We start from the raw sequence: 14,695 nt of genomic DNA on the forward strand, positions 1-14,695 counted from the left end.
CATCTACTAATGTGCCCTTAAAAGACTTTCCATCCATCCCATTCCACCCCCCCCCCCCTTTTTCTCCTCAATTGTACCTGGCCAATTACCCCACTCTTCCAAGCCGTCCCCGTCACTGCTCCACCGGCTCTGCCAAGCCAGGGAGGGCTGCAGACTACCACATGCCTCCTCCGATACATGTGGAGTCACCAGCCGCTTCTTTTCACCTGACAGTGAGGAATTCGCCAGAGGGACGTAGCGCGTGGGAGGATCACGCTATTCCCCCCGGTTCCTCCTCCCCCCTGAACAGGCATCCCGACCAACCAGACAAGGCACTACAGTGTAGCAACCAGGACACATACCCAAATCCGTCTTCCCACCCACAGACACGGCCAATTGTGTCTGTAGAGATGCCTGTCCAAGCCGGAGGTAACACAGGGATTCAAACCAGCGAGCCCCATGTTAGTAGGCAACGGAATAGACCGCTACGCTACCTGGACGCCCCTTCCATCCCCTTCCTCTCTTGTGTACCTTCAACTAGAATCAACTGGCTTCTACATCTTTGAGCTTTTCCATCACTACCGAAGTGTCCTTGAGCAAAGCACTGAAAAAACTGCTCCATGACAGACGCTTCCACCGACTTTTTTATGATACTGTGTGCGCACGGCTGTACGGCAATGGCAAACATTCCAGCGATATGTGTCAAATGGCCCAGCTACTAATAAAAGAGTGATTCATCTTTCATACTGAAAACAATGAGATGAGGCGTCACCTTTGAGAGCCACAGGGTCTCCCAGGATCCGGTTCAGGGTCTCTGGAGGGATTTTCTCAAAGGCCTCATTGGTCGGAGCAAAGACGGTGTACTGGCCGTCACTCTCCAACATGGTGGTCAGACCCGCAGCAGCGATGGCCGTCTGAAAGACAACAAATATGAGATAGTACACATGATAGGAAATTCCCTGTCCTGTATTTACCCTGTCTCTATTTTGTGCTAGTACTTGTACTTCGTACTAGTCAGTTTTCTCTTGGCTATTATACTATAGATACTATCCACCCACCCATCCTTATCCAAACCGCTTATCCTACTCAGGGTCGCGGGGATGCTGAAGCCAATCCCAGCAGTCATTGGGCGGCAGGCGGGGAGACACCCTGGACAGGCCGCCAGGCCATCACAGGGCCGACACATACACATATATATACACACACACACACACACACACACACACACACACACACACATTCACACCTAGGGACAATTTAATACGGCCGATTCACCTGACCTACATGTCTTTGGACTGTGGGAGGAAACCGGAGCACCCGGAGGAAATCCACGCAGACACGGGGAGAACATGCAAAGTACACACAGAGGACGACCCGGGATGACCCCCGAGGTTGGACTACCCCGGGACTCGAACCCAGGACCTTTTTGCTGTGAGGCAACTATAGATACTAGCGTACTGCAAAATCAAAACTGCTTGACACGCAGCTAGTTAACATAGTTTTTTTTTGTTTCGTTTTTTTTTTTTTTTTGAGTTGGACATTTTCAAATGTCCTTCGTAGGGCTGGAGCCAGAAGTAGTTGCAATTATGCAGAAAAAAAGATTAAATTAAATTAAATTCACAAATTAAATGTCAAACATAACATGAACTTTGACCTGACTGTGCAGAAAACTGCAAATGCTTTTCAGAACATCTCTGACAAGCAGGTCTGCCACAAAGTTCTCTACATGAGGAAAAGGGGTACAACCAAAGACAGAACACAACACACATTTAAGGAAATCGTGTGTGCACGTATGCAGTAATGCTGGTGCACAGGAGTGAGTAGTCATCTCTGAGAAACCAGTGAGTGTATACGTGAACGAATACAGATAGACAGACAGGCAGATAAATAGATAGATCGACCGATCGATTGACTGATTGTCTTACACGCAAGGTCTCCAGATCTTCGTCAGTGTCGAGGAAGGAGTGCACGTTGTTTGAGATGGCGGTGATGACGCGATCCACCACGTGCACAATGCCGTTAGTGGCATGTTGGTCCGTCTTGATCAGACGCGCACAGTTCACCGTCACAATCTAAAGAGAGGAGGAGGAGGCGGAGGAAGAAGAGAAGGAGGAGGAAGAGGAGAGAGTTCAGGATCGAATTCCTCACAGAACGGGGAGGCTCCACCTTCCAAGGAAACTGTTTGGAAAGCGCCATGAAGCGCTAATACAGCAGATGCTTTGTGGGAGAATGAACTAATTTGTTTAGAAAACTTTTATTATGCATTTTCCTTTGGTAAACTTGTAACCCTTTTCTAAAATTATACATATAAACATAACTAAATAAAAGTCTCTTATAAACTCACACACTCATACAACATGAAATATCATAAATCTTCTCCATCAAGTAGTAGAATCTAATCTCCTTCAGTGTGTGTGTGTGTGTGTTGTTCCTCACCCCGCTGGGGTAGTGATGTATGTGGACATCAAAGTCCTGGTACATGGAGGTGAAGGAGGAGCCGTGTCTGAGTTCCTCTGAGGTCAGTCGGCGGTTCACCATGTGGTAGTGGAGCGCGTTGAGGAGCTCGATGTTCACGTTGCTCACCAGAGCATCCAGGATCTCCTGCAGGGTGGAGGTTCACAACAATCACACACACACACACATTGTCATGGCCATTGCTGTGTCTGCATTTGGGTCCTCAATTCCTGGTCCCCCTGTGACACTCGAACACACACACACACACACACACACACACACACACACACACACACACACACACACACACACACACACACACACACACACACACACACACTGACCATGGGCAGGGCGGCCCATGCCTCATTGCTGGGGGCGAAGAAAGTGAAGCTGCCCGGTCCCTCGACCTCCTCCCTCAGCTTGGCTCTGTCTGTATACATCTGGGTGGTGGTCGCTCCAACCACACCAAGCGTGTTGAAGATGTTCACCAACGGCAGGGCTGCAGCACAGAATAAACAGTGCTTACTAAGATATAGATAGATAGATAGATAGATAGATAGATAGATAGATAGATAGATAGATAGATAGATAGATAGATAGATAGATAGATAGATAGATAGATAGATAGATAGATAGATAGATAGATAGATAGATAGATAGATAGATAGATAGATAGATAGATGGATAGATAGATAGACAGACAGATGGTGAATGAATTACAGACAGACTGATGATGACGCCATCCTTTCTTGCTCTTAAGATGCAATCCATATCTGCATTTCTCATCAGGACGAGGAAAAACATATCAAATACACAGTGAACGCATGTAGCGAGCACTGTGAGCAGAATCCGATCCGATCTGCCAAACCAATTTTTCAGGAGGAAATCTGGCCCGGCTTGTGATTCTCAGACGGACTCGGCCAAGAGTAAATTCGATCTGGACGCCGTGTTCACATCGGTGGTGAAAAAAGAAACATCATCGCAGCCACAGCAGTCAAACATGTCGTAAGTAATGTTTGTCGACGACCCCCGACTCGCCGGCCTGCAACGTGATCCACACCTACCGACACCCCCGACGCTTGTTTGAGACACCACGGTGAAATGAATAGCAGCTGTGCAATCTGTTTGTTTCTGTTGCCTCCAACTGTCAAATATATGACAAAGGAAAAGGGCCGTGTTTGTTTTGTGTTGATAAAACACAGATTTTCCTACTTTTCCAACTGTTCATCTTTGCTTTGTGTAGTGGCCCTAAATTTTTTTTAAATATGATCATAATGCGAACAAGGACGCAAATGTGTATATACTGCACAAATACTATGCACACAAAGAGTGTGGCCGGATTATTCATTATCTAGATATCATATCCAGATAGATACTGCATGATAATAACAGGGCCAGAATGACGGACAGACAGACAGACAGACGGACAGACAGCGAGAGAGACAGACAGACACGGAGAGAGAGAGACAGACGGACAGACAGACAAAGAGAGAGCGAGACAAATACACAGGCAGACAGAAAGAGACAGCCAGACAGACAGAGCGAGAGACCGACAGAGAGAGAGACAGACAGGCAGAGAGAGTTAGACAGACAGACAGACAGAGAGAGACAGATAGAAGGGCAGACAGACAGACAGACAGACAGGCAGACCGACAGACAGGCAGGCAGGCAGACAGACAGACAGGCAGAAGGACACCTTAAAAGATAAAGACAAAGAAACAGGATGGATACTACCTTGGTTTCCAACTCCCACTGACAGATACTGGATTTATACCTCAAGTGCGTGCTACTGTGTCCATGATTAAACAGGGTTTTACATTTCACTGTTCCCATGTGTTTGCGCTAAACTTGTAAACTGCTGACATCATTTAAGTTGGGTTTCTCTCATTAAAGCAATAAAATAACACCAAAACCAAAAAAAAAAAACAAGACTGTTTGGTTAGGTGCTTACCAAAGTACTTAAACCAAGGTACTTGAGGCAGTAGAACTTAATCTTCGCTTTTAATCATTTACTCCTGTGTTAGATGTAGCTTTGCTGTACTGTGTATGTGTGTTGTGGATGCTAATGCAGCCATGCTAAGCTAAGTTGTTAGCCGATCACAAGTGATTTCCTTTTGCATTGGGGACACCTGTGGTTCGGCCTGCTGTTGTCGAGCCCTGAGGAAGGTCTGTGTGCAGTTGATCTGGTTTTGTTTGGTCCATTATTTTTCCCCGAATGGGCCAATGAAAACAAAGTCTTTTAGCGTTGGATTCATGCTAGCGGGGGGTTCTTACCAGCGGGACAGCCCTTCTCTCCGGGAATCTTCTCATAACCAGGACAACACTCATAAGCGATGGTCCTGATGACAGAGAATGAACACACGTCAGCAGAAGTACACACATTTTACTCTCGTCTTCCCTCTGTCCTCAGACACCATTTTCCCCACATGGAAAATTCAAAATATTCTGTTTGTCTGTCTTTGTCTTGGAAAGAAAAACATAGAAATGTATGGAGTCCAGTGAAGCCCCATGCTTAGATCAAAGCACAAACAAACACTGTCAGGATGAAGGGTTCAATTCCCACCGAGGACACCAAGGATAAAGACTTTGCACACACACAAAAACAAAAAAAGACAAAAGACAAAAACTACTCTCAGACTTGGACTAAACCATTCACAGACTAGGATTAGACCATTCACAGGTTCAGACTAAACCATTCACAGACTAGGATTAGACCATTCACAGACTAGGATTAGACCATTCACAGGTTCAGACTAAACCATTCACAGACTAGGATTAGACCATTCACAGACTAGGATTAGACCATTCACAGGTTCAGACTAAACCATTCACAGACTAGGATTAGACTAGGGTTAGACCATTCACAGACTAGGATTAGATCATTCACAGACTAGGATTAGACCATTAATTGACTGAGACTAAACCATTCATACTGGGACTAAAGCCTTTGTAGAATGAGACTAAACCATTTACAGACTACAACCACTCCATTCACCAACCAGGACTAGCCCATTCACAGACCTGGACTAAACCATTCACTCCCTCTACATGGCCCTCTTGTCCATGCTGCCATACCTCTCCATGATATTTCCACATCAAGTGTGAACTGAGGTGAGCTGGTCTGGGGAAGCCCATAAACCTTACTTCCTCACAGAGAGAAGGAATTGCAGACGCCACACCAGCCAAAGGAAACTCCAGAGAGGGGGGAACAGGGGGCCAATTCTGAAATGAACACCTGCCCGCCAGGAAAAACAAACCAGGAGAGGTGCACCATGACGCCTCCACTAAGCTAAAGACTTCCCGCTAGCCACAAAACTGAGCCGAAACCTCAGAATACCTGCTGTAAAGATCTGTACAGATGAATAGAAGCTACAGCAGCAAAGTGAACTCTGATTGGCTGGTTTATCAACAGGTGAGTCTGTTCAACAGGGATTACCCATCGTGCTCATCTATTCACGATCGCTACGATCAGGTAGGGCTGAACGATATCAGAAAAATAGAACAGAATCAACACCAAATATATGCAGCTTTTTTTGTGTGGATTTCCCACCCCCCTTTTCTCCCTAATTGTATCCAGCCAATTAACCCCTCTCTTCCGAGCCATCCCGGTCATTGCTCCACCCCCTCTGCCGATTCCGGGGAGGGCTGCAGACTACCACATGCCTCCTCCGATACATGTGGAGTCACCGGCCGCTTCTTTTCACCTGACAGTGAGGAGTTTCGCCAGGGGGACGTAGCGTGTGGGAGGATCACTCTATTATATTCCCCCCAGTTCCCCCTACCCCCCGAACAGGCGCCCCGACCGACCAGAGGAGGCGCTAGTGCAGCGACCAGGACACATACCCACATCTGGCTTCCCAACTGCAGACACAGCCAATTGTGTCTGTAGGGACGCCCAACCAAGCCAGAGGTAACACGGGGATTCAAACCGGCGACGCCCGTGTTGGTAGGCAACGGAAAAGACCGCCACGCCACCCAGACATTATCTGCCGCTTTTAACTTTCACAACTCAATCTGCAAAGAACTGATCACTCAAGTGACAAATATGATGATTTTAGAGGGGAAATAAGGCAGTTGTTCAATAATTAACAGAATCAGATTAAATTACATTGTTCATCAAATGTGGTAGAATATTTTTCTTCAAGAGGAGTGACAAGAAAGAGGACCTGGACAGATTTCACTTTCTATCAAGCAGTAAGAGTTTAAGCCAAACGTCACTGATGGGTCCAGTTTTTCTCACATCGTATCTTCTGCAGTGTCACTACTGAACACGTGTACTGTGATGTCACTACTGAACACGTGTACTGTGATGTCAATACTGAACACACGTGTGTACTGTGATGTCACTACTGCACACGTGTGTACTGTGATGTCACTACTGCACACGTGTGTACTGTGATGTCACTACTGCACACGTGTGTACTGTGATGTCACTACTGCACACGTGTGTACTGCGATGTCACTACTGCACACGTGTACTGTGATGTCAATACTGAACACACGTGTGTACTGTGATGTCACTAATGAACACACGTGTGTACTGTGATGTCACTAATGAACACATGTGTGTACTGTGATGTCACTACTGCACACGCGTGTACTGCGATGTCACTACTGCACACGTGTACTGTGATGTCACTACTGCACACGTGTACTGTGATGTCACTACTGAACACACGTGTGTACTGTGATGTCACTACTGCACACGTGTGTACTGCGATGTCACTACTGCACACTTGTACTGTGATGTCACTACTGCACACGTGTACTGTGATGTCACTACTGCACACGTGTACTGTGATGTCAATACTGAACACACGTGTGTACTGTGATGTCACTACTGCACACGTGTGTACTGTGATGTCACTACTGCACACGTGTGTACTGCTATGTCACTACTACACACGTGTGTACTGTGATGTCACTACTGCACACGTGTGTACTGCGATGTCGATCAGAAAAAAATAACAATGTTTGGATAAAGAATTGCAGAGGCAAACAAAAACTGAAACCTATTTACAAATCTGTATCATCTGCAAAGCCTGCTTTTTTCCTGTTTTTCTCATCTCTTTTCATTTCATATATGACCTTGACCTTTAATCTGAGCTCTCAAGAGAAAATCTCCGGTCAGAGTCGGTGGCATTATGCTTCTGATCCCAAAACCTTTTCATTCTTCTTCTGAATTAAGAAAATACACTTGCTCAACCCCCCCCCCCCAAAAAAAAACTTGGTTTCATGCAGCATTACAGCACCTCATTACTAACAAAAAGCACTCTGGGAGCCACATGGAAAACAAAATTCTAGGAATTATATGGAAGTAGTCAGGTGCTGAGTATTAGGTGAGATTGGTAAAACAGGTATGCTGTGAAGATAGATAGATAGATAGATAGATAGATAGATAGATAGATAGATAGATAGATAGATAGATAGATAGATAGATAGATAGATAGATAGATAGATAGATAGATAGATAGATAGATAGATAGATAGATAGATAGATAGATAGATAGATCATGACTAATCGGCTTGGATAATGGATGGATGGATGGATGGATCATAACTAACAGAGAAACTGACAGAGGAAAGAGAGACAGATAGACATCCGAGATAGAGAGAAAAAGAAAGATGGCAATAAAGAGACAGAAACACAGAGACAAAGAAAATAAAGAGATGGACAGAGGGACAAACAGACGTTTATAAAGAAACAGACAGAAAAGAGAGGTAGTGACAGAGAGACAGAAACACAAATAGAGAGAGAGAGACAGACAGAAACACAGAGAGCGCGAGAGAGAGAGGGGCAGAGACAGAGAGAGACAGAAACACAAAGAGAGAGAAACAGAGAGAGAGAGCGAGAGAGACAGAATCAGAGAGAGAGACATAAACAGAGAGAGAGAGCGAGAGAGAGAGGGGCAGAGACAGAGAGACAGAAACACAAAGAGAGCGAGAGAGAGAGGGACAGAGACAGAGAGAGACAGAAACACAAAGAGAGCGAGAGAGAGAGGGACAGAGACAGAGAGAGACAGAAACACAAAGAGAGAGAAACAGAGAGAGAGCGAGAGAGACAGAATCAGAGAGAGAGACAGAAACAGAGAGAGAGAGAGCGAGAGAGAGGGACAGAGACAGACAGAAACACAAAGAGAGAGAAACAGAGAGAGAGAGCGAGAGAGACAGAATCAGAGAGAGAGCGAGAGAGAGAGGGACAGAGACAGACAGAAACACAAAGAGAGCGAGAGAGAGAGAGAGAGAGACAGAGACAGAAACACAAAGAGAGAGAGAGAGAGAGAGACAGAGACAGAAACACAAAGAAAGAGAGAGACAGAGACAGAGACAGAAACACAAAGAGAGAGACAGAGACAGAGACAGAAACACAAAGAGAGAGAGAGAGGGACAGAGACAGAGACAGACAGAAACACAAAGAGAGAGAGAGCGAGAGAGACAGAATCAGAGAGAGAGACAGAGACAGACAGAAACACAAAGAGAGCGAGAGAGAGAGGGACAGAGACAGAGACAGAAACACAAAGAGAGAGAAACAGAGAGAGAGAGAGAGAGAGAGAGAGAGAGACAGAATCAGAGAGAGAGACAGAATCAGAGAGAGAGACAGAGACAGACAGAAACACAAAGAGAGCGAGAGAGAGAGGGACAGAGACAGACAGAAACACAAAGAGAGAGAAACAGAGAGAGAGAGAGAGAGAGAAACAGAGAGAGAGAGAGAGACAGAAACACAAAGAGAGCGAGAGAGACAGACAGAAACACAGAGAGCGCGAGAGAGAGAGGGGCAGAGACAGAGAGAGACAGAAACACAAAGAGAGAGAAACAGAGAGAGAGAGAGAGAGAGACAGAATCAGAGAGAGAGACAGAAACACAGAGAGAGACAGACAGACAGAAACACAGAGAGAGGGAGAGAAAGGAGAGGGAGGGAGAGGGAGAGAGAGGGAGAGAGAGAGACAGAGACGGGATGGGGGGGGGGCTCGGGACCAGGATCCAGACTGGACTGATTATCAAAGCAGATGGAAATCTGACTCCTGTTTGTTCTCAGCATAAACAAAGATGGTAGCCATGGATTTCTGACAAAATAAACAGGTCAAGGTTGCAATAATTCAAATGCTGCGCGCGCGCTCCGGCGTGCACGCCGGGCCCCTTCCAAAGCTTTCCCGCAGACGCCCGAGGGGGGGGGGACCAGGCGCACGGACGCTCCGCGGATTCGGACTTCCGGCGTAGCAACAAAAGCGTTGCACGATGAATCGGGGGGACGAGAAGAAGTCAAAGAAACGGAAACCTCCCTCGTGGCTACGAGAGGGATGACGCAACCCAACCACATCCTAAAAACCAGTAGGACGGTCCCCGGTGGCCCGATTTGCCTTTGAAAGTTGAGCCCTCGCTACCGGCATACGAGAAAAGACACTTAAGTCCGAAACAAACAAATGTAAACTACTAATAAGACACGTTAGCCCCCTAGCTAACGGATCTGACCCTTTAGCCGAGCGGTTAGTGACGTCGCCTTGTGGCGCAGCACACCCCGTATCGAATCCCGCACCGGGCAAGAAAATAACCGGTTACACAAGCAAACCCTCATCCCGGAGGACTCCTTTGAATAAGTTTAATCATCCGCGGTATCAAGATGGCATCTTCAGAAGCGGCGGACAAACTGGCTAAAAGGAAGTAGCGGGAGCAGACCGGGGGCAGCGCCCTGCAGCATCTGGGACGTGGGGACATTAATATTCTCGTGCTGACTTGTTGGAGGCAAACCCTACGGACGACAGCATGGAGAAAAGCTGAAAACAAAAAACCTGTTTTATGAGAAGGCCTTTTTTTTATAGCTTAGGACACTTGGACATTTGCTGTCGTCCCCACTTAAAAAAGCATGGAGGCGTCGCTAGAGCCCCGGAGCCCAGCCGTGAAGCCTTCCAGGGCTCCCGAGGGGCGGCGGTGGTGGCGAGTTGTGAGTTAGAGGGGGAGAGTTATGGGTCTCCCCTCGGCCGACCTCTTGACCTTTTGCAAGCCATCGTCCCCCCCCCCCCCCACTCCTGCCCTACATCCCAGCGCAGCATCCCCCCCCCCCCCACGACACATCACATCACAGACCAAACACACAAAGACCGGGTTTGTTCGCAGTGAAAGCTGGCTACAGTTAGTACCTAACCACCCACTCCACACACACACACACACACACACAGTGTGTGTGTTCAAAAAAAAAACCCCTCCACGACCCGCTGTCTGAAAATCTAATTAAACAGCCACTGATAAAAGCCCCGGTCCTTTGTGCTTACCCAAGCTGAAGTCCTTTGAATGCAGGATTTTTCGAGCGCTCTGGAAAGTGACCCGGGCGAGGGGGGATTTGCGGTGGAAAAACGTTTTGGCCCTCCGTCCTGAATGATTTGTGTGTGTTTGGAGCTAAAAGGAGTCTCTAACCGTGTCCTCGACAAGCCATCATTTCCTAAAAACATCCAGCGCCCGGGGTAAATCTGACTTCCTCTTTTCTTCTTCTTCTTCTTCTTCTTCTTCTTTCATTGTAACGTGCATGGATAATAAGACACGCTGGCCGCTAACTCGCGGATCTGACCCTTTAGTCTAGCGGTTAGCGATGCCTCCTGCCGTGCGGACGATACGGGTTCGCGTCCCGGCCGCGGCGGTTCCTGTGGTTGCGTTGTCCCCCGAATTCGCTACAATATTTACTTTCTTGAGAATTTGAAATGAACGAATCACGGTTAGGAAAACCCGTTAGCATCCCCTTCCTCGAGTTGAGCTTTACAGCTCAAGTTTTGGGGACTTCTCTGGAGTCACTCACGTTCATTATAAAACGCAGACTGCTAGCGGCGTCCGGGCGGCGTAGCGGTCTATTCCGTTGCCTACCAACACGGGGATCGCCGGTTTGAACCCCCGGTGTTACCTCCGGCTTGGTCGGGCGCCCCTTACAGACACAACTGGCCGTGTCTGCCGGTGGGAAGCCGGATGTGGGTGTGTGTCCTGGTCACTGCACTACCGCCTCCTCTGGTCGGTCGGGGTGCCTGTTGGGGGGGGGGGGCTGGGGGGAATAGCGTGATCCTCCCACGCGCTTCGTCCCCCTGGTGAAACTCCTCACTGTCAGGTGAAAAGAAGAGGCTGGCGACTCCACGTGTATCGTAGTCTGCAGCCCTTCCTGGATCGGCACAGCGACCGGGACGGCGCGGAAGAGTAGGGTAAGTGGCCAGATACATTTGGGGGAGAACAAGGGGGGACAAAATCCAAACCCCCCCCCCCAAAAAAATACAACAGAGCCTCCGCGTGATGGCTGGTTACCCGTTAAAGCTGGTAAAGAGGGTAACTACACGTAAAGCCAAGTTCCAAATAATCTAAAATGAAAATAAAATTTGAAACACATCTTTTTCCCAGGGTTCCCACCTCTTTCAAGGAAATCATTTTTCAAGACATATTCAATGACTTATATACACGCTTGCTGTTGCTCACAGGTCACCTAAGAGTGATGCTGTACATGTAAAAACACGAACATGCGAACAGCAGGCCAACAATGCACAAAATGTGTTGACGTCGCATGAACACCGTGTTAATCAAAGCCTCGTTCTGCCAGTTCAACAGCTGTTCTGCCTCCCAGACACAGGTGGCGCTGCAGCGGTGAGCGCAGGAAAACGTCTGAGACTGTAATCTCACATGAACGTTATAACGTGACAGGTCTGTAACGGTACAGTTTTATAATCTCCCAGGATCTCGTGACTATTTCCGGGACATTTTATAAGTTTTTGAAATTCCCAGGTGTTTTTGGATGACTGGAAAGCTGGTCCAAACAATTTCCAGGATTTCCAGGTTTCCCAGGAGGCGTCGGAACCCTGGTATTTTTTCTTCTTCTCGGTTTTGGTCTTCCATCCACACTGACCAAGGCGTCTTTGACCACCGGAGATGAATTTGAAAATGCCGGTCCCCCGCTGGCGCATGCATAATGCAGCATTTTGGAAAACGCACGAGTGTCATGTGACCTGTGACGCAGCAGCTGGTTCCGGTGGCCTTCGCACACCCAGTAGAAGAGACTTCAAGTGTTTTCCCTCTGAATTTGTTTCAACGTGGACGGCAAACTTTTGGAAAAACCACCTGAAAGAAAACAAAACTCCGGCAGTTGCGGGGAGGAAACTTGCGACCCAAAGTTTCTCCGGATTAGCACTGACGTCCTCTTAGCGAGCCAGACACACAGGCAAGCGTCTGTCAGGTTTTCTGTCCTCCTCCGCTCCTGAACGCGGGACTGATGCGTTTTCAGTTTCCATGGAAACCGTCGAGGGATTTGTGTGAAGAACAGCAGATTCACAAAACTCAAGATGTTCAGCGACGGTCCCGAATGAATCGTCGACACATTACTGCAACGCTGGTGATTTATTTGCAGAGGGAATTCTTTCTCTATCTCCCTCTTCTCCTCCCCCTCTTTTTCTCCATCTGCCCCTTCTGTCTTCCTTCCCCCTCACTCTTTATCCCCCTTTCCATTCACCCCCCTCTCTCTCTCTTCTCCCCCATCTCTTCCTTCTTCCTCACTCTTTATCCCCCTTTCCATTCCTCTCTCTCTTCTCCCCCATCTCTTCCTTCCTCCTCACTCCTTATCCCCCTTTCAATTCACCCCCCTCTCTCTCTCTTCTCCCCCATCTCTTCCTTCTTCCTCACTCTTTATCCCCCTTTCCATTCCTCTCTCTCTTCTCCCCCATCTCTTCCTTCCTCCTCACTCCTTATCCCCCTTTCAATTCACCCCCCCTCTCTCTCTTCTCTCTGCTCCCCCATCTCTTCCTTCTTCCTCACTCTTTATCCCCCTTTCCATTCCTCTCTCTCTTCTCCCCCATCTCTTCCTTCTTCCTCACTCCTTATCCCCCTTTCCATTCACCCCCCTCTCTCTCTTCTCTCTGCTCCCCCATCTCTTCCTTCTTCCTCACTCTTTATCCCCCTTTCCATTCCTCTCTCTCTTCTCTCTGCTCCCCCATCTCTTCCTTCTTCCTCACTCCTTATCCCCCTTTCCATTCACCCCCCTCTCTCTCTTCTCTCTGCTCCCCCATCCCTTCCTCTTCCTCACTCTTTATCCCCCTTTCCATTCCTCTCTCTCTCTTCTCTCTGCTCCCCCATCTCTTCCTTCTTCCTCACTCCTTATCCCCCTTTCCATTCCTCTCTCTCTCTTCTCTCTGCTCCCCCATCTCTTCCTTCTTCCTCACTCTTTATCCCCCTTTCCATTCCTCCCCCTCTCTTCTCTCTGCTCCCCCATCTCTTCTTTATCCCCTTTCCATTCATCTCTCTCTCTCTCTTTCTCTCTGTTCCCCCATCTCTTCCTTCTTCCTCTCTTTAGCCCCTTTCCATTCATCTCTCTCTCTCTCTCTCTCTCTCTCTCTCTCTCTCTCTCTCTCTCTCTCTCTCTCTCTCTCTCTCTCTCTCTCTCTCTCTCTCTCTCTGCCCCCCCCCCCCAATCTCCCCGGGTCGTACAGACAGACTCATGTTGGTAACGTGAGCCCCACCGTGTCCCTATGGGAGGTGGTCATGCAATTCAACATGAGTGTGACTGATTGATTGTGAAAACACAAGGTCTTCATTATGCAACTCGCCTTAACGTGGACCCACTGGTCCACCGCCCGCGCTCCTCCGCTTCTCCTCCTCCGCTGAAAAACTCATTATGCTCCAGCAGAGGTCTATTGATAGCCACGCACAATGGGCACGACGGAAAGAGAGAGCTGCCGGACAAGAGAGGAGAGGAGAGGAGAAGAAGAGAGAAGACAAGAGAAGAAGAGAAGAGAAGAGAAGGGAACCCGAACAAAACTGAACTGAACAGAAAGGTCAGCCATCTTGATGGCTGCTGATGAATCACTGCGGTTTATTGCTGACATCGCTGAATGTCTGACCTCATTCAACCGCTGCTGCTGCACCGCACTCGCTCACACACATTTGAGGGGAACCGAGCGCGGGGTTGCAGGGCCGCGAAGGGACCACCGGCACCAGCAGGCGGACCTTGGTCTCTGTGGCTGGTGCGCGTGTCGGTCCACTCCAGCAGTCAGCACGGCAGGTAACCAGCGTTCATTTGGAGGTGCCGCTTTGTTCGTAACACCCAGCTGGCTATTTTCAGACAGAAAGCAGCCCCCCCCCTCCCCTCCCCCCCCGCTTGTGATCATTATTGCTGGGATTATATATTAAAGTTAATGGAGCATTTTTGACTTTATGTGAAACGAAAGGACGGTAAAGCTGTGCTTCCTGGAGACTAATAAAAACTAGTTCCTCTGGCTAGGTATGAAACTTAACGTGAGGCGAGGCT

The 14,695-nt window shown here is 48.2% G+C and overlaps 1 protein-coding gene across 2 annotated transcripts in view; it reads right to left on the reverse strand.

Annotated features, from left to right (window-relative positions):
• The window catches only part of tgfbi (transforming growth factor, beta-induced), a 50,092-nt gene that overhangs the window by 33,465 nt on the left and 1,932 nt on the right, over positions 1 to 14,695 (reverse strand). For both annotated transcript variants that reach the window (XM_056283496.1, XM_056283488.1), the window contains exons 3-7: positions 4,711 to 4,775; positions 2,778 to 2,935; positions 2,416 to 2,580; positions 1,905 to 2,051; positions 752 to 893 (exon numbers count right to left, since the gene is read on the reverse strand). In XM_056283496.1, coding sequence (XP_056139471.1) covers positions 752 to 893; positions 1,905 to 2,051; positions 2,416 to 2,580; positions 2,778 to 2,935; positions 4,711 to 4,775 — 677 coding nt within the window. The remainder of the gene's footprint in view (positions 1 to 751; positions 894 to 1,904; positions 2,052 to 2,415; positions 2,581 to 2,777; positions 2,936 to 4,710; positions 4,776 to 14,695) is intronic.

Source organism: Lampris incognitus, chromosome 1, assembly GCF_029633865.1.
Source record: "Lampris incognitus isolate fLamInc1 chromosome 1, fLamInc1.hap2, whole genome shotgun sequence".
NCBI lineage: Eukaryota > Metazoa > Chordata > Actinopteri > Lampriformes > Lampridae > Lampris > Lampris incognitus.